This window comes from Symphodus melops (assembly GCF_947650265.1).
Source record: "Symphodus melops genome assembly, chromosome: 2".
Lineage (NCBI taxonomy): Eukaryota > Metazoa > Chordata > Actinopteri > Labriformes > Labridae > Symphodus > Symphodus melops.
Genome location: NC_136692.1, coordinates 4069006 through 4088425, shown reverse-complemented (window position 1 = coordinate 4088425; position 19420 = coordinate 4069006). Strand labels below are relative to the sequence as shown.

Genomic DNA, 19420 nt, shown 5'->3' with positions numbered 1-19420 from the left:
TCAATGAATGAAGAAAATGTAGTCGGTAAATGAAAAAGTAAAAGTGTACTTAAAATAAACAAAAGTATTTGCCAAAGTCATACAAAATGAAAAAGATATAAAATCAACCAGCAATTACTCTGACCACTGAAACAAACAAAACAAAACATAATGCCGTTTGTCCATTAGATGTGAACAAATAAAGTATTCAGCATGCCCATGGTAAAACTATTCAAGGATCTGAGAAAGGCATTGATCACAAATTGATCACAAATTAGAATTTTTCTCAAGACAAACTTGAATTCTTCACAATAAATAAATAAAAATGAATAAAGTCAAAGCAACAAAAATGAAAATGGAAAGGTTAGGGTAGAGCAAAGTAAGTGTGAGTTAGTGTGAGGGAGATGAAGAGTATATCAGCCATAGCATAGCTGCCAGTAACAAACATGGGACTATACACAGTGTTAGTAGAGCAAAGTAACAGAGCAGGGTTCATCAAGATGGACAGAAACATACTCATCAATGCATCTTGAAGCACATACAGATGTTCGGATTTTATCTACCAATACTTAAACCATTTTGTAAATGAAGTGATGTGAATTTCATGTAGGCTGTGTTGTATTCTAAGTATAAAATTCATATTGTATTTAATACAAATGAAGAATTTAAAGGTCACATATACAATTCACCATGTTACACTTCACACACAAGTTTTAGGGAGCTCTAAGACTTATTGAAAGTTGTTGAAAAGGAGGAGAATATGTGACCTTTAAGAATTCAAAACTTGTATGAATATATAGACTAAATGTCCTAATTACATTAATATTAAATATAATGGTAATCTCACTATTAACAATATTCAGCCAAAAAATATACTCTGGAAATGTCTAAAATGTGTGTCTAAAACATTTATCACTTATGAGACAAAAATTCAGCAAAAAAACAGATTCGACTTACATTTCTTGTCACTCTTCTCACTCTGCAAGGAAAACAAATCAAAAAGCATAGTTAGCATATCTAAGTGCAGGATTATTCATTATTTGACGTGTTCCTTTGATCAACTTTATTCACCTCATCGTCTGCATCTTGGTCTGAATCAGATTCCTGAAGAAGAACAAGATTGTATTGATTGCAAGTGGAAGTAATTTACTCCTTGAACATTGATATCAACTTGTCAAACTTACCTTTGAGTATGCTGGGAGAGTAATGTTGAGGTTGCAGATTGCATTGTGGGTAAGACTACGGTATGTGCGTGGCTCCTTGGTGAAGGACAAGCGACCACATGGATCCTGTGCTGTGTCTCTAATCTGTCAGTTGATTAAACACAATTAAGACCATTAGAAAGGTATCTGTGTTTCTGGATGGCAGTAAAGTTAGAAATTACAGACAGCTGTAACCAATGTGTAGTCCTCACTTTGATGAAGAGGGCCAGTCGGTTCTCTTTGAAGGCAAAGAAGCTGAACACGTGGTGTTGTCCACTTTTTGTAAGAGGCACCAGGTTTCCAAAGCAGTCAGCAAATATAGGTTTTCCCTCCAGCACCTGTGTACAGAGAGAGTGTTGTTGTTTTCATTAGACAAACTGATCTCAAATCCTGGAAACAGCTTTGTCAGAATGTTTCAGGAAATAAGAGAGGGTGTGTCAGCATTAAGCTTGCTGTAAAGTGTCCTTTAAGACCTCTACAGCACTTGGTTGATAAATCTCAGTCTTCATTTAAATTTGCATATAATGACACATTCTGCATTATCTTCTCTAAACCTTTATATCAATACAGACACATTTTGTTTCCACTCCCTCTATGAACCAGTGCTGAAAATGTATGACCAGCAATAAAAAATGTCAATTTCAAATCTAAAGTTACTGATTGGTGAAGCATTTCCGGTCTTGGGCGTGAGCTCAGAACCTCCATTAACTGGCTTTTTAAGTTGCACATGAGCATTTGTTCCTCCTAAATTGAATGTTATGTGGGAGCTTCTGCAAAAGGCGCAGGAAAAAAAGCTTTCCTGAACACAAACACCCAGAAGTAGGCAGCAGAGGTATACCTCCAAAAACCTGAGACAGAAAGTGCGAGTCATGCGGTGTCATTGGATCAGAGCATTGACTGCTAGCATGAGTCAGCAGAGATGGAAAAGCAATATGCCTGTAAGTACGAGGGCATATGGTTTGACAAATAGATCTTTTCCCAAGTTAATTACATTTTCCAGCATCTGTTAGCATCAAGCTAACAGACAAAGCTATACAACCTGGTCCCTCTGCACAAAATTGTGCCCACCATGAAGAACAACGCTCCACTGATATGAACACTCTCCTCTTTTCTAGTCCATTGTCCATTTTCCCACTGTACCTCAACATCTCGGCTACGGGCCACTTCAGTGAAGTTCTCTTGTTGCTCCAGGGTTTTGTCCATCTTGTCGTCTGTCATGCAGAAACAGCGCAAGCGGGCCTCAATGGGATCAAGTGTCTTAGCGAAAATGACAAACTTCGCCATGTAAGGAACGCAGATGATCTCCCGGTACAGCTGAGAGGCAAAACTTACAGACTCCTGGATCTGTCTACAGTCTATCAACCAGAACCTAGGAGTATAAATGAGACTTCAGTTATTTACTGATAATGAACACCTCAACAGTTACACAGACAACAAAGTATTCTGTAAAAAAACCGAAGCACATCAAAGCAAATGTGAAGGAGACTTAACGCCATGAATTTACCTCGCTGACACGTTTGTGGTGAAGGAAACACATTGGTTAACAAAGGTGAGTGGTGTGGAACCTGTAATGTCCTCCCATTGGGCAGGAGTTGTTCCTCCTACAACACAGACCAACAGTTTGTTAAAGTTCCCAATAACAGTGGTGAATTTGTGGAAAAGAAAATTATGAATGCAGCTTAGATGTGCAACATCTATAATTCAAAAACACAAGTTTTTTAACGAGACAATCCTACGAAACAGCAAAAAGTCTGTTGTAGTTGTTAATACGATGAGTTGTGTTTTATATTTCTTTGATGTTTGTGGCAATGGTTAATGCCATGAACTTACCAGTAATACTACAAAGCAACCGTAATGTTGGGGTCCCACTACTGAACTCTGTGCTTTGCCCATCACTATTGGAGCTCTTAGGAATAGGGATCGTCATGGTGATTGGTTTGTGGAACTTCCTCCTTCGCGGCTCCAATGTGACGATCGAGCTGAATGTGGCTTTGTTACCAAGAATTTTCCTCACTAACTCGATATCAATGGGCTGAGCCTGGAGCGAGGCACAAAACGTGAGCTGTTAGCAAAGCTGTCTCATGTCTTATCTTTGAGCGTTTGTAATTAGTGTTTTCACAGATGCACAATACACCTGAAAATTTCACAACATTTTATGGGGGAGCTGCATGTGTAAATGCAAATGGACGATTTATTCACAGTGTGAGCTCCCCCTCCCATGCCGGGTCATAAAACACAATGGATGTACCTGTAGCCCAACTCTGATCTTCTTGGTGAGGGCACCTTCGGGGAAGACAGCCTGGACCTGAGGCACCAGAGTGCTACTGAGGACCCCGCCCTCTGGGCCAATCAAATGACTGTCCTGCTTTATCCGTGACACGACCGCAAAATACTGTGGGAAGTCTCTGGTGATGATGCGGCATATTCTTTTCTTTTCAAGCTCCTCAGGGGAATCAAGTTCTATAAAGATAAAGAACAGAGACTTTAAAAAAAGAAATGTGGTTGAGGTGATGCCAAACTTGACTCCCATCATTATGCAAACAATGTTATCGAAATACATCTCTACCCTTATTTCACCTCTGTATTTAGGACTGTATTAGAATGATCACACTGTGGTTTAAGGTTTAATTACTAGACAGCATGTATCAAAAATCCTGTGACGTGAGAATCAGATCAAAGTTAAGCATCAAAATCTAGTCCCTTACTTTCATCCATGCCGTTCAGTATCTGGTTCAGTTCCTCCTCTGTGAAGTCACAGTGGTGTTCCCTCCAGCTCTCCCCGGTTTCACTCCTCAAGATCACCAATTCTCTTTCGGTACCCCGCAAAGCTGCAAAATGGGGGATCTCCACGATGACAGGCCTGAAAGAGAAAAAGTCCAATTTGATGACGATGCACTTTTGGAACAAGGTTGATTGAGCTGACAGATAATATGATTCTTGGGTTGATAACGAGGGCCTTTCATGCCAAGTAAAAAACAAAAGTTTAAATATGAATAGAACATGTCATCTAAAACATAAGAGCACAATACAACATGAAACAAGTCTAGGAACTATTGACTGAGGAGTTCATGGAAACAACGCAACAACAAAACGGCAACAAATCAGGAGGGGCGTGGTAAAGCTTGCATTTTCAAGGGAAAACAAAACAAATGAAAAAGTCAACAAAAACAAAAATAACTTATTCATCACAATACTGGAGTCCAAATAAAAACTTCAGGTGGACACAGTGGGAAAATTTGGGTGAGTATTTGACCACTTCCAGGATGGTTCCCCATCCGAGTCCTACCCGAGGAACTTGGTTCCTGGAGGACCCAGCTGCAGGATGCGGCTGACCAGGCTCTCACCCTCATTTAGAGGGGGAGGAGCTGTGGGAAGGTGGAGCTTACTGATCCGTACGCAGCAAAGAGGGGGAGTGAAGAAGAGAATATGAACACACCGCACAACACTGTTAACACGCTCACACAAGCAAATACACACATGTATAACGCAGACACATACACACACACTCAGAAACACCTACCCCAGGAACTGGGCACCAGTGGGCCCCACTTCTATGATGCGACCAGCCAGCCCCTCACCCTCCACCATAGGAGGCATGGAGGCCAGACGGTGTCTCTTCACCAGCCTGCAGGTCACCCGTGTGGGTGCAGAACATTTTCGGGGTGGTACAATGATTCGCAGGCCATTGTGACGGCAGCCGCGCATGGCCCCGCCCCTCGCATCTACCATGAAGCTTACCAGGAAGCTGAAGAAAAGGGTCGAGGAAATATTTTTTAAATTCAGGGTTGGGTGTTAAAGTGTGCAAATGTTCTTTTTCATTTCAAGACGGTTGACTCTGAGCCTTCATGCAAACATTTATTTCACCATTCAGTATCCGCATAATAAGCATATCTCAGCAGACAATACTTCGCTCAAGCCTCTTTGTCATTTTTTCATAATTTATAATTTCATCAACTCAAAGTTAAAGTTGCAGGCCAGGCAGGCAAGGGACAGAGCATTAAACAACATTCTTAATGAAAGATAATGTGCGCAAGGGAGAACATTAGTGTTGACGACTACTGTAGATGGGAAGGGAAGTAATACAAAAGTTTTCTGTATATGGAGTTTTAACCAGGTGTCCACTTGGGCTGGCTGCAAAACGACTCCCCATTAGGTCCCATAAAAAAATGCATTTTGACAGATGAAACAAATATGTTTACAGCGTGGTGCAAGAAAACCATTTTGGACTCTATTGCTTGTTTCTTTATTTCTTGAAATGGTAAATATGGTAAAAATGTTTTCGAGTTCATCCATTTTTATTATATCAAGGCTTAGAGTTATGCAGACTGTACTTTTGTGCAATTGGGTCGTGTTTGTCAGGAGGCATAAGGCCCTTCTCACCTATAGCTCTTTGCATGTTGCTGTATTGATCTCAATTAAGTGGTGATAGAATTTCAAATATGTTGACCGCCTTTGTTGAGCTTTTAAATGTCTCTGACACCATCACCAGGACTTTGTTATTTATACAGTCTATGATTTTAACCCACTAATGTTTTTACATCTAGAATCAAAATTCAAGTCTGCACAAGGAATGTATGAAAGTTAAAATTAGATTATTTTCTTCTTTTCGAGTGAACAAAATCTAGTCTGAAAAAATGTAAAAGCCATGCGTTGTTATATCGTGCGGACAGATAGGATGACAATGAGAAGGCCATTTAATACTGAATGAGCAAAAAAGAGGAGAGGATAAACCATCCGATTAGCAAAATAAAGAATAGGAAATAAAGAGTTTCACCTGCTGTTGTCATGGTCTAGGCACGGTGAGGAACGGCTAGAAGCAAAATACAACAACACACACACACACACACACACATACACAGACAATCACAAACACAACCCGGACAAGAGAGTGCACACAGAGGCAACATCACAATAAACAAAAAGAGAAAAAGAGAATAAAGAATAAGTGAAAAAACTTGACCAGAGACCACACAGAAGCACAACGGCAGAGATAGAGGGCGTCGAGAAACACGGACGTGAAGTGAAGTGAAAAAGAATTCAAGGGAAATTAAAACTGATACAAGTGACTCATACACACCTCAGTGAACAAAGCATGTGAACATTGTTACACCTGGAGCAACTGAGTGAGAATGTGTGTGTGTGTTTGTGTGGTTACCCAGAATGCAGCAGACTGGAGGACAGCACCACGTTATCAAGGTGCTCAGCGCCCCAGCTCAGACGGAACGATTCCTTGTCGTGCTCTCTGGCCAGTGCTGACACCTACAAATCAACAAACATCAGCAGACCAGCTGGAGTCAAATCAATCCAAATCTTCTCCACTAGATGCCATGCAGCTGAGGGGTAGAGCTCATCTGGACCTCCAGCTGGCTAATTCTATCTTTAGTGATTAGGGAAAGACACATAAAACAGGCTGCTTGCTGGTGTCATCAGCACAGTTTGCACAGATACAATCAGGAAAAAAAATAAAAATCCTGAAGTTTGGGGAATCAGCTCGTGACTCCGCTCTGAGTATGAGGCCATATGACGAAAATTTTCTAACATGCCGGAAATGCATATGACCAGTTAGGACAGCTTGTCTTTTATTCTCTCTATACTTGGCTCTTGTATCTACAGTACATTTCTGACTCCACTCGTTGCCCTGTCCTTTAACTGAGGCATGAAAAACCTATAAAAGAAAAAACCCAAGAAATGTAACTTTGTGTAAACTATTGTCTGTAAACGACAAAAGTATCTGCACATGCAGAATAAAATAATAGTCATACTCTAGAATAAAGGGTTAAGGCTGGGTGGTCTGTATGCTTCGCCCTCACCTGGTGACTGGTCAGCATGTCTTCTATGAGAACTCCTTCTTTCTGATGGAAACTTGAATGAATGGGAGTGAGTTGTGGCCTGTTGGTCAAAAACAAACAAAGGATGTTGAATCTTGAACTTTCATCATGGCAGGTTGGTCAGCAACAGATGACGATGTGTTTTAACACCATTAAATATACGGTGTGATTTAGGAGTAACTTTTCTAAAGACAAGTCTCTTTGTTCAGTGAGTTATTCATGTGCGTCGTTTCTTACCTGTCCAGGTTGTGGCTCATGTAGCTGAAGCCGTCCAGGTAGTGTCCTGGCAGCGAGTCGTCTCCCAGCTCTCGGAGATCTTCGGCCCTCAGATACTCTCCTCCATCACCTGTCATGGTGTCCTCGCCTGGGAAACAAACATGAACCAGTTGGGAGATTTTACACAGAAAAAGAAAAGCATCTTATTAGTTTACACTTTTACAGTTTCTGCCAGTTGTTTCTATTTGCCTTTCATTAAATGTGTCACTGCCACTGCTTGTAGTCTGAGTCTGAGCAGTGCTCTCTGATTGCTTTTTCTGAAATGGGTCACTGGTTATGAATACTTGATGCCGGAGCACAAAATGTATCTGTCAGTATAATTTAATAAGTGCATTTCTCAATCATCATAACTGTCACTCTGCCCATGATGCCACACAATTCATGTTGTTCACTTCCACCGTTGCATGAAGAAACAATCAACAGAAGATCTACTTTACTCGACAAGGTGTTAGATCACAGAGGGTTTGCTTACGACCGGAAATCAGTTTGCAAATGAAAAAGCTAAACTTCAAAAAATTCATTGACTCTCCAGGCTGGAGAGAAAAATTTTAGAGATTTTGAGAGGAAAAAACGCCCTTGAGACAAAACGTTCAAAATCAATTGTCACCGAGTCATACTGATAAGTAACAAGAAGGCATTTATGGTCCACTGCAAGCTGAGAAAAGCAGGGCAGTCACTCTTAGCAGTACCTTCCAACTCCACAGACACCTCCGATGTAAGCTCGTCCTGCAGCCTCAAAGCTATTAAAACAGACGTCTTTAAAACTTCACGACGACATCGCCCACAGTACAAACAACAGCTCGTCATGATCAAGAAGAGCAAATAAAAGATGTTGCCAAAACCAGTTGTCCTTCAGGAGCAAATAAAAGTTGACGTCAACTCGAGCGGCACTGATTTTACACCTGATTTCCAGTTAATTTCCACCTCTGACTTGCACCAGTACTGCACTCTTGCTCAGCGCTACCATCAACGCCACCAACACCCCATCATCCACCTGTAGGCTCCGACCAGCGGGTTTACGATCTCATCTCTCAAGCTGCTGCATGTCAATTAAAAACTGTGAGGAGTGATGAGGTCAGAGTTTAGACACCAGACACAAACTATGTGTAAACAATATGTGTAGCCTCGAAACCTTTGAGCTCAATGTGGACCTTTAGAAGTTGTCTTCGTTTTACTTTTTTTAAGTTGCTCACCTTCTTCATCAGACACATCCAGGATCTCAGTCATGGTCTCCGGGACATTGAGCTTGTGTTTCTCTGTGACCGTCTGAAATGATCGACCAGAAGACAACCCGATCAGAGGAAAGTTACAGCAGCTTCTGGGAAATCTGTGACGAAAAATTCTGGCCTCGAACGGAGAGTAAAAATAATTCCAGTCTTACCGTTGTGGTAGTGATGACCTCCTCTGTCACCACTTTCAGAGTGTCCACCACAGAGATGTAACCCAGACGTCTGGCGATAGACAGAGCCGTGTTTCCGTTCTAACAGAGGGACAGATTTATCATGAACACTCCTCATTAAGGAAGAGGAGAGTGAATACGTTATTTATGTTTCTGTTCTCTTACCACTGTGGTAGTGTTTGGCTTTGCACCATGCTGTAGCAGCACATTGATAATGTGTGTGTTCCCTTGTTGTGCTGCCTGGTGAAGGGGTGTGTATCCATTCTGTGGAGAGAAAGGAGCACATGAGATATCACTACAGCAAAAACAAAAGCGCTGTTCGCTCTACTTTTTATTGGGCTTATTACAGCAGTACATTTCAAGACCCTCAGTGGGCGCTGGATTCAAAACGTTTCTAGCTGATCAAAGCATAACTAAGATAACTTATACTTTCACTTTCATGTCACTTATCAATGAATGCAGTAAACGGGGGAGCTCCTTGGTGTGCAAGTTAGACATTTGAAATCTACCTTGGTTTTGGCGTTCACGCTGGCACCTTGCTGTAAAAGGAAGTTCACCATCTTAGCGTTTCCATAGTGACAGGCCACAATCAGAGGGGTGTATCCAAGCTGAAGAGGAGAGAGGATGAAACAGTCAAAGTGCCTTGTGTATACGTGATGTGCACACTGTAATGCTTCACAACAGCCAGTAGGTGGCAGAAGTTCTAATTTTTCATTATTTGACATTTTCAGTTTCCAATGATATATATATGTATATATTTCACACAAAATAAACTTCAACACACACGTGAAGGAAACGTTCATGATCAAATCCCCTAATTTTTCAGACTTTACTGCAGGATTTAAGTACATTTTCTGGTCCTGAACTGGTTCTCCACTGACTGAAATAAAATGATTAGTGACTGTTTAGAGTTTCTTAAACCCTGTGTGTGCTCGTGATTTATTGTTTACCTTAGTTTGCTGATCCAAAGTGGCATCATGTTTGGCCAGTACTTCTGCTGCACTGACCCTGTCCTCTTGGGCAGACAGATGTAGAGGTGTGAGTCCGCTCTGTAACATAAAGGGAACAAAGTTGTCTTTGGGGACGTGTGGTGTGAGGCTGTGTGTCATGACTTTGTGTAAAGAAGGTATGATATGTGTACTTGGCACGAATAGCTAACAAAACCATCAAACAAAGTCACCCTCGCTAGTCAGCACCAGAACTACAATGTTCGATATTTTTATTAATGAAAGCCCACAATGCCAGTTTAAATGTGTGCGTTAGCTGTAACACAGCCCCCCGCCACTAGCTGGGGCTGGTCTGCTGACCTGTTCAGGATAAACACATGCACAGTGTACAGATAGGCAGCTACATTGGCAGATAAAGACTTGACTGGAACACTGGCAACAACATTCGAGACATTCTGCTGAATAATGTGGACGCCAGCCTGCAAGGAAAGGAGGCTTAAGGCTGGTGGTGCTAGCACTGCTAATGTTAGCCACAACCTGCAAACCAATTGTTTACCTGCAGAGCAACGCACCATGCAGAGAAATGAACGCTGCAAAGTTTCACACATTTTCTGTGGCACTTAAATATCCCTCACTTGCAGTATAGTTCATGAAGAATCCAAAGAACTGTTTCAAACACTTTTTAAATAAGCTACGCAACTGTGTCAAAAAAATCATGTTCCATTTTCACTGTTTTTCACCTTTTTCCACTAGCCTGAGTTAAAATGTGGGTTAAATTTACAGTGAAATGTAACGCTAACATCCCATGTGATAAGTCTAGAGAAAGACAGACACAGGAAAAGGGGACCTAGTTAAAAAGAGTCTGAGTCTAGTCTGAAGAAACAAAAGTGTGGGACAGCAGTACTGGAATGTGTTGGCATTTTTGTGTGACCTTGGTGGTTGAATTGACGTGAGCTCCTTTGCTCAGCAGGAGGCTGGCCATCTCAGCGTGTCCTTCCTGGGCTGCCAGGTGTAGAGGGCTGACCCCCTGCTTGGTCAGGATGTTGGTCTCTGCTCCGTACTGCAGCAGCGCTAATGCAATGTTCTTCTGGTTCTTTTTGGCTGCAATGTGGAGAGGAGTGTAGCCATTCTGGAGAGAGAGGAAGATAAACACATTCTTTTCCAATGTTTGTTTTTAAGATTTAGACCTTGACGGTTTTCCCCCCCTTGAGACAGGTAAAATCAAAAAACATTGACATAATGTGTCCAAAGAGGACTTCTTTGAATCATCACTTCCCAGCTTTTAGTGGTTAAAAAAAAGCTTCCAGTCCAAAAGTAAACTGTGTTGCATGCTCATAAAGTAACTCTGGAAACTCTACTATAAAGTTTATTGTGAAAGTGTCTTTAGTATTTATAACTTTTTGACAAACCTTCGCAGTAGCATGAGGCGACGCCCCTTTATCCAGCAGCAGCAGGGCAACATCTTGGTTGTCGTAATGAGCTGCCACATGTAACGGAGTCAGGCCGTTCTGTGGGAAGAGATATTTAATTTACTTGTTTCTCTGCCCCCTCTGCGTGACGTTGGCTGCTGCTGCTCTCTCAGCCAGGCAAGCACGGTACTACACGTGGGCTAGAGCAGCACTAAAGCCCCGTCACAAATCTCTCCAGCCCACCCACGAATGTCTGCTTTTATTTAAAAACATTAGATTAATGAAAATCGACAATTCTTTGTCCCCCTCGGCAGTTGGGAAAAAAATCTGTCCCTCCAGGTCACCCATGTGAAAGACACCTTGATCTAAATGTTAATTACCTGTTTAAATAAAGGTTAAATAAATATAAATAGATGGAAGAATTGGACATTACGTTTTGTCTTCCTGAATTAATCACGTCTATTCTCTTGTCTAATTATTAAAGGGTTCAGTCCTCTGAGTATCTGACTGAAAGAATAATGTTTTACTGTAATGATCTCAGACTTTAGCACTTTATATTTTTAAGTACAAAATTATGTGAAAATGACTTTTGAAGATGTTGGGTTTACCTTGCCAGCATCATCAGTGAGAGCTTTGCGTTGAAGAAGAAGTTTTGCTACATCGAGGTTTCCGTACTTTGCTGCTACATGTAACGGAGTGAACCCTTTCTGTAAAAGCAAAAGAAGAGGGGAACATGTTATTCTCAAGCTGCTTGTCCAAAGGCTTCCTTTTTTAATCGAGATACCTGAGTGCCTATCTGTTTGCTTGCTGTGATATCTCCTGCTAAACTCTCCTCTCACCTTGGTGGCCAGCGAGTGTGAAGCTCCGGCCTCCAGCAGCACAGCAGCTGTCTCTACCTGGCCCTCCCTGGCTGAGATGTGTAGAGGAGTGTAGCCGTTGGTGGTGGCAGCGTCTGGATGAGCCATGTGCTGCAGAAGCAACTGGACTATATCAGTTTTCCCCAAACGTGAGGCGATGTGGAGGGGAGTCTGATCCTCCTGTGGGTTGAGAGATTGAGATGAAGACAAAGAAATTAAGAGAATAGAGAGGAAATGTTAGAAAGAAAAAAGGGCAAAGAGGAAGCAGAACGACAGGAATGTATTTACAGGTTGGGGGAAAAAATGACACCGTAGTAGACTCAAGAGTCTGTGTCAAGCATTAGGTGTCTATTTATCATAAACAGAAGAAAGCAGCTATCAACAGGGATGATTCAGCAGCTAACTCACCCTGGCCACAGCGTCCACCAACGCTCCGTTTCTCAGCAAACAACGCACCACTTCCATCTGACCCGCTCGTGCTGCCATGTGGAGCGCTGACTCACCACGCTGACGTGCCAATACAGAACGTTAATGATACAAACTGAAGATTGAAAAAGACCGCTTAATGAATTTCTCATTTTATATCAATATGAGTTATACTCACAATGTTACGGACATCAGGTGAGGCTCCGTTCTGCAGTAGGAGCAAAACGATGTTGAGGTGGCCCATGAAGGCAGATACATGGATGGGCGTGAGACCAGACTGAGAGAAAGGTAAAAGACATTAAAAGTCACAGGCAGGAAATGCAGCATTAGATTTAAACCACCACAGAAACGTGTGCCGTATATTAAAAGATGATATTCCCCGTCAGATGTCTGACCTCAGTGATGGCCTGAATGGAGGCTCCATATTTGACCAAGAGTTCCATCACTTTCACTCTGTTCTTCTTACAGGCGATATGCAGAGGTGTGAAACCATTCTGGTAAAAAGGGGCAAAGAGAAATAAACGGTTAAAGACTACATGTGCTGTACGTCTGAGTTAATGCCTATTTCGTTTCCCTTGAGGCCTTACCAGTGCTCTGATATTGGGATTGGCCTTCTTGTCCAGCAGAAGCTTGGTGACTCTGTAGTGGCCACAGTGAGCTGCGACGTGCAGCGCCGTCAGGTAGTCCAGCGTGACATCATCAACAGGCGCCTTGTGCTGCAGCAGCAGCTTCACACACTCCAAGTGGTCACCCTGGGCCGACATGTGCAGCGGGGAAAGTCCGTTCTGTGTGAAGACATTGAAAACGAACCGTGAGTCGTTGCAAAAGACAAAACAAGAAATGGCAGAGGTGAGAGGAGAGTGAAAGATTATATTGCGCTTTCTGATGTAAACACAATTAAAAGTCGGGAATTTTTAAGTGTTAGAAGAACTTTATCCTGAGAGAATGCATGACAGATGTTAGGACGAATCCAGAGGTTGTGGATCCAGTTATGATACGGCTTTGCATTACCTTGGTTCTGGCTAAGATGGGAGCTCCTCTCTCCAGCAGAATCTCCACTGCTGGGTCATGGCCACTCCTGGCTGCACAGTGCAGGGGGGTGAGCCCATCCTGCAGGACAACACACACGCACACAATGTAAACAAACCCACATGTATGCAAACATATATATCATGAAGCAGTTAGCAGGGAGCAGCTACAGATCTGTGCCTATTTAATGAAAACGTGCTGTCTCACCCTGGTTTTAGCGTCTATCTGACCCCCTCGGTCCAACAGCAGGGCCACCATGTTGGTGTTGCCTCTCTTGGAGGCTACATGGAGAGGTGTTATCCCATTCTGACAATGAATGCAAGGAGACAAAAACTTAAGTTTAAGACAATAAAACACCTTTTCATTCGCACAGGAGACGAAATCCAACTTCCATCTTTACATCATATCTGAAGTCTTAAAATCTATTTCACACCCGTTTGTATGGAGGTAATGTTTCTGTTTCTGATGAGGTCAATCAATGAAATGATCACCAATAACTTCTAAACTGTATTTAAAGAAAGTAAGAGTCACTTTACAGTTATAATTAAGTAATGCAGTTTTGAAACAATAGGGTCTTTAACAGGCAAAGGGGGGAGATGCAGTTAGCTTAGGACATGAACGTGGTAAATACTGAGCACACTTCTTATGCAAGCCTTAAAGTCAAACTCTAATCTGCTATAGACAGATGTACAGAATGCAGCGCTACCCGGGCTGTGAAGTCCACAGCAGCTCCTCTGTTCAGCAACAGGGTGGAGACATTCACGTTACCGTAGTGAGCGGCGATGTGCAGAGGGGTGAACCCACTCTGTTTGAGACAGACGAGGGGAGAGGAGAGAGTCACAGACAGATGAAGAGGAAGGACACAAGAAGGACAAAAAAGTCGATTAGTTGAAACAGCAGGTGGAGGGAAGGAGAACAGTTCAAATCATAAAAGGAGCAAAAAAAAAGAAAGAAATAAGGAAGGAAGGAAGGAAGAAAGGAAGGAGGAAGGAAAGAAGGAAGTAAGGTAGGAGAGAAAGAAAGAAGGAAGGAAGGATGGAAGAAAATAAAGAAAGAAAGGAACAAGCAAGGAATGAGAAACAAAGGAGGGAAGTAAAGAAAGAAAGACAGAAAGGGGGATAAAATAAATAAAAAGAAACTGGGTAAAAAGAAAAAAGAGAAGTAAGAAAGAAAGAGAAATAAAGGAACATAGAAGGAAAATAAAATAAGACAGAAAGTAAGAAATACAAACAAGAATGTAAAAAGGAAAAAATAAATGTATACAAAATAAATAATGAAAGAAGAAACTCAGAAAAAAGAAACAGACAGAAAGGACGTAAAAAGGAGTATATCTGATTTTTCTGTAGCAGATTGAGGAACAAAAACTGAATCTACTGAAGCAACTATTGATCGTGCATGCTGAAAAAACAAAAAGTGTGAGGAGAAGCACAAAGAAAGAGCATTCCTTCAAATATCACATACAATGCATGCAAAACAATGCAAAGAAACATGAAGGATAAACAAACCATAAGTGAGAAACTAATAGCGTCTAGGCACAATGTGTATCTGCTAGGATGGACACATGGACACTTATAAAGTATGAATATATCTACAGAACACAAGGTGGGTTCTCTTCTTACCTTCCCATTCTGATAGACATGGTGCAATTTAATTAAAAAACAGAGTTAACTTAAAGATCAACAACGTGTGTCAGAGAGGAAAAACAACAATGCTATCGACATGCCGAAAAAAAAGAAACACGTGCTGGATTTATACGCAGAGCAAAAGATTAATACGTAAAAGAGTGAAACATTTGAGGAATTAGCGTTTCGGTCAGAAATCTGTTGACTTGTGCAGATAGATTTATTGTTAAAAGAAAAACAGAAATGTCGAACAGATCATCTGTAAGTAAGTGCAATAAACTAACAATCTCAGGTTCTCTTCATTCAACACAGTGTCCTATACTCAGCCATGCAGGAGAGTGTTAACAGCATCGTCAGCTGCATGCATTTCTATCTGTGCTCCATAATTCTGACATGCAAGACGCCCTGAGTCCTTTTAAAGAAGGAAAAGATCAGGACAAGCTGAAAGAGATGGTCAGGAGGAGTGACAAAAAGGCATTTAATGTGGAGGTAAGGAGTCGGTATACCTCTGTGGTTCTATTGACCATCATCTGGTTAGGATGCATTGAGAGAGAAAAGGGGAAGGGGGGGGGGGGGGGGAGATAGGAGGGAGGGTTGTTAGGGAAAGGGCTTATCACAACATGTACATACAACACAGGGTAAGTTCACAAGGTCAAAGATATAAAGAAGAGAGACACAAGGACGCAGAGAACAAAGCATTCTGAGAGAGTCTGTGTCCATTTCAACCATCACAGCAAAAGATCCAAACTGTCTCCCAACACGTCCAACTCCACCTCCTGTGCTTTCTACTCCCTCCACCCTCCATGTGCTGCATGTCTCCAGCCTCGTCCCTCCCTCACCTTAGACTGGACGTCAGCGTTGTGGTCGTTCTGGAGCAACAGTGCGGCAGACTTTGTGTCGTCTTTGCGAGCCGCGATGTGCAGGGCCGGGAGGCGGACCTTCCCCTTGGTGTCGTGCTCCAGCAGGAGGGAGACCACGGAGTTGTGGCCCTGCTGGAGAGCGATGGCCAGAGGGGTGAAGCCGTCCTGCAGGAGCAGGCAGAAAAAAAAAAAACAATTCAGAGATAATAACTCAAACCTGAGAGGGAAGTATACCAAGTAATCAGCTGTAACTTGTACCAAACGTATCTCTGACACAAATCTTACCTCTGTTGCAATGCTTTGGTTCCCTTCATTTTCCAACAGAAATCTCACCACCTCCAGGTGACTCTCCTGCGCTGCCATGTACAGTGGAGTGAAGCCATTCTGCAGAGGGAAATGCATAAACTTCAGACACATCCTTTTTCTGTCGCGATGGCGTTACAGACTTTTTCAAGGACTTGTGAAAAAGCGATTGATCACAGAGAAGTTTCTCACCTGTGACTGCGAGTTAATATTCGCTCCTCTCTTCACCAGCAGTCTGACTACTTCTTTTTGTCCGGCCAGCGAGGCAATATGGAGGGCAGTGTTTCCTTTCTGCAGAGAGGAATAGAGGACAACGCTGTCAGAAAGAGTGTGGGTTAGAAACCACAGATAGCTTCAATAATGGCAGGTGGATAAAGCAGTGCTGGAAATCACCACTGTACGTCTCCAACATGTCACTTGGAGCTGCTCTCTAGTTTACCCTTAATCAGGCAAGTGACTATTTTTAGTCATTTCTGCAGACATTACACATGGCCAGCCTTCTGATCCTGCTATTGTGGCATTTGAACCAAATATGGTAACTTCTGTCAGTGTTTATTTTTCTAAATGAAATAAACATCTTTGAAAAATGTTTTAACAGAAATAAAGTTCTGTCGTGTCCCCCAATGACACTCTGAGGTTGAATTTTTGAATTTCAAAGTATTTCAATGAGTTTTCATAAAATCCAACTGCAATAAATGCCCCTTGAACGCCTCTTCCCGCCTCCATTGAGCCAACGACACAGATGTTCCACCGCCTCCAGTACATAATAACAAACAACATGGTGAAGCTCTTGTCATGTTTGTCAACGCCTGAAGCGAACCAATCACAACAGTGACGCAGCAACCTTCATCAACATGTCAGCTAGTGACATATTCCAGCTGAGGAAAGTGAAGTGTTTGGTAAAGATTTACTTCAGCTTGTAAAGCGCTTTTCAAAGAGCTTTAACATCGCATGTCACACCTACACCTACACCTCCACGTAGAGGCTGTTATGTCAAGTGACCATAAGAAGTAACTAATCCCATTTACCAGCTATGACAAAGCAGCGGGAGAAATTCAGGGTTAAGTGTCTTGCCCAAGGTCACATCGGACAGGAGCCTCAGGAGCTGGGAATTTAACCCCCAACTGAGCCTCAGTGACCCCAAGCAGTCATGCTTGGCAAGAATTATTACAGACAACAAAGATTGCAATGCCAACTTTGATGTCCAGCAATGTATTCAGCAATGCGGGATGCCCCACACTCCATGGTGACTTTGCAGGGGGCTTCTCTGCAGGCGGCATGCTATGAACTGACAAGGTGAACAAACACCTACACACATCCTAACAAAGCACAGGAAGTCACTGCTGAAATGTGGGAATCTTTCAGCAAAACGAATGAATGACAAAAACTAATCTCCGTCCAAGGGCATGGGCAGCAGTGTGACATATTCCTTGAGGCTGTTGATAGTTTGAAGCTGTTAAACATGACACTTAAGGCATTCACAGAGTCATGTAAAGGTCTGCTTGCCAAGCAGCTCACTTCACACTCACTCTCTCTCCTTTCAAGTGAGGCCAGAACGTCCCGTCATGATGCAATCAAGAGCCAACAGGGACCTCGTTCAAACGAATGGAAGACCTGCTGAGACCAATTTTTCAGATTGTGCTGCAATCTTTGGTGTAAACTTAAATAAGGAATCCCCCGACGTGCATGAAGGAGTATTGTTGGACTCGCGGTGTAGCACTCTGGTGTAAAGCTATAAAGTTCATTCATGCTTTTTCCACCTCCTCAAATATCCACCAGCCCCCCCCCCCCCTCCCCCACCTGTGAATCGGGTTTCATAGCTCAAGAGGGGGAAGCAGTGATTTACATTACCATTAACAACTCATACCATGATATATACCATGTATTCATGTGCACTCCTTCCTTTCTGTCTGTCTCTCTCCCATACCTTCCCCCCATGCTCAGCCATATGCATATCTGGAAATGTGATGTATTACTGAGAACTAAAACATGATATATATATGTGTGCATCATGTACCTTAGTAGAAGAGTCAACAGGTGCACCTCTCTCCAGCAGCTCCTCCACTAAATCCTTGTGTCCCTCTTTAGCAGCCAGGTGAAGAGCGTTCAGACCATTCTGGGTAAAAGAAAGGAAGAAAGAAAACACGTGATGTTGAGGGATGAAAAAGTGCTGCAGTGGTTGATTAATGACTGAATAGTTTGTGAACACGAGTCGCTGAAATACATCACAGAGGGAGTGGTTCAACATCAACAAAAAGAGCAAAATCCAGAGCAGGGTAATGAATACCAGCCCCCTTACACAGGTGTTGACCTGGATCATTGTACAGATGTTACTGTGTTTATAGTCCTGCAAGTAGTTAGGCTAAGATATTAGGAGAATTGTTGACGAGTGCAAGTTACCGATGTGAGACTTTCAACGATCACAATCAGAAAAAGTTTTTTACGTGTTTAAAAAATGACCATGAAAAGGAAAATTTAAAAAATAAAGATGTCTAGGTTTTTTTTTTTTTCATTTGTTTTGCTGCATCAACACCCAGAAACGTTAACAATGAGATGAACTGTAGAAGGAAACTCCACAGATGTTAGTCGCTGCTCTCGGAGAAGGTGGGGACTCCTCTCAGGCAGGATCCAAAGACAGTAATGGAGCACATGAATCTTTTAAGGGAAAATTGCCTGAAAAGATTCCTGCGCACCAGTGCTTTCTTTGGATCCTGTTTGAGAGGAGTCCACTGAATTAGTCTGAATGAGATTAACTGTATCAAGCAAAGGAAACTACGATTCACTCAGCAGACATGTTTATTCAAAGTGACATACATCAGAGCGTAAGTACAACACAAGCAAAGATCTAGAAAAGAGGAAACGACATACGACACACACAGGTGCAGACAGCTAACGCACGCAGGCAAATGCAGCAGGTTTAGAGTGAGCATGATATAGAAGGTCTCTGATCCATCAACCAGAGCTACAGGTGAAGAGCAGCACAAGAGGACGACAGCAGACATACGTGTCAACACTGACTACACAACTGATGCGTTACCACTGCACGCACAACTGCACACAAACATCGGGGACAGAAAGGTAAACACAGAACAGAAGAATGATTCACCTCGTCCTCGTCTTCTTCCATTCTGTCTCTCTTCCACACTCAAATAGAAATATTTAAACACTGACTTCGCTCTTCTTCACGTTTGCTGCTCTTTTCCCACAAAAAAAACCCAATAATCTCTTTCTTTCTTCTCTCGTCCTTTTCAAATCTTTCTTGTCTGTTTTTTTATCTTCTGCC

At 42.3% G+C, this 19420-nt stretch overlaps 1 protein-coding gene across 5 annotated transcripts in view; it reads right to left on the bottom strand.

Annotated features, from left to right (window-relative positions):
* ank2a (ankyrin 2a, neuronal) overlaps positions 1–19420 on the bottom strand; it is an 89349-nt gene that overhangs the window by 43075 nt on the left and 26854 nt on the right. Inside the window, exons 3-38 of one of the 5 annotated variants that reach the window (XM_079337849.1) lie at positions 18155–18253; positions 16330–16428; positions 16120–16218; positions 15814–15999; positions 15481–15504; positions 14059–14157; positions 13560–13658; positions 13335–13433; positions 12911–13108; positions 12719–12817; positions 12502–12600; positions 12306–12404; positions 11880–12077; positions 11649–11747; positions 11041–11139; positions 10563–10760; positions 9635–9733; positions 9194–9292; positions 8850–8948; positions 8667–8765; positions 8479–8551; positions 7247–7373; positions 6992–7070; positions 6337–6440; positions 5956–5991; positions 4702–4926; positions 4468–4566; positions 3887–4041; positions 3430–3641; positions 3012–3219; positions 2686–2782; positions 2322–2550; positions 1394–1519; positions 1164–1286; positions 1051–1083; positions 937–958 (exon numbers count right to left, since the gene is read on the bottom strand). In XM_079337849.1, coding sequence (XP_079193975.1) covers positions 937–958; positions 1051–1083; positions 1164–1286; positions 1394–1519; positions 2322–2550; positions 2686–2782; positions 3012–3219; positions 3430–3641; positions 3887–4041; positions 4468–4566; positions 4702–4926; positions 5956–5991; positions 6337–6440; positions 6992–7070; positions 7247–7373; positions 8479–8551; positions 8667–8765; positions 8850–8948; positions 9194–9292; positions 9635–9733; positions 10563–10760; positions 11041–11139; positions 11649–11747; positions 11880–12077; positions 12306–12404; positions 12502–12600; positions 12719–12817; positions 12911–13108; positions 13335–13433; positions 13560–13658; positions 14059–14157; positions 15481–15504; positions 15814–15999; positions 16120–16218; positions 16330–16428; positions 18155–18253 — 4237 coding nt within the window. The remainder of the gene's footprint in view (positions 1–936; positions 959–1050; positions 1084–1163; positions 1287–1393; positions 1520–2321; positions 2551–2685; positions 2783–3011; positions 3220–3429; positions 3642–3886; positions 4042–4467; positions 4567–4701; positions 4927–5955; positions 5992–6336; positions 6441–6991; positions 7071–7246; positions 7374–8478; positions 8552–8666; positions 8766–8849; positions 8949–9193; positions 9293–9634; positions 9734–10562; positions 10761–11040; positions 11140–11648; positions 11748–11879; positions 12078–12305; positions 12405–12501; positions 12601–12718; positions 12818–12910; positions 13109–13334; positions 13434–13559; positions 13659–14058; positions 14158–15480; positions 15505–15813; positions 16000–16119; positions 16219–16329; positions 16429–18154; positions 18254–19420) is intronic. The other 4 variants (XM_079337852.1, XM_079337851.1, XM_079337850.1 and 1 more) reach the window with 4 other exon arrangements.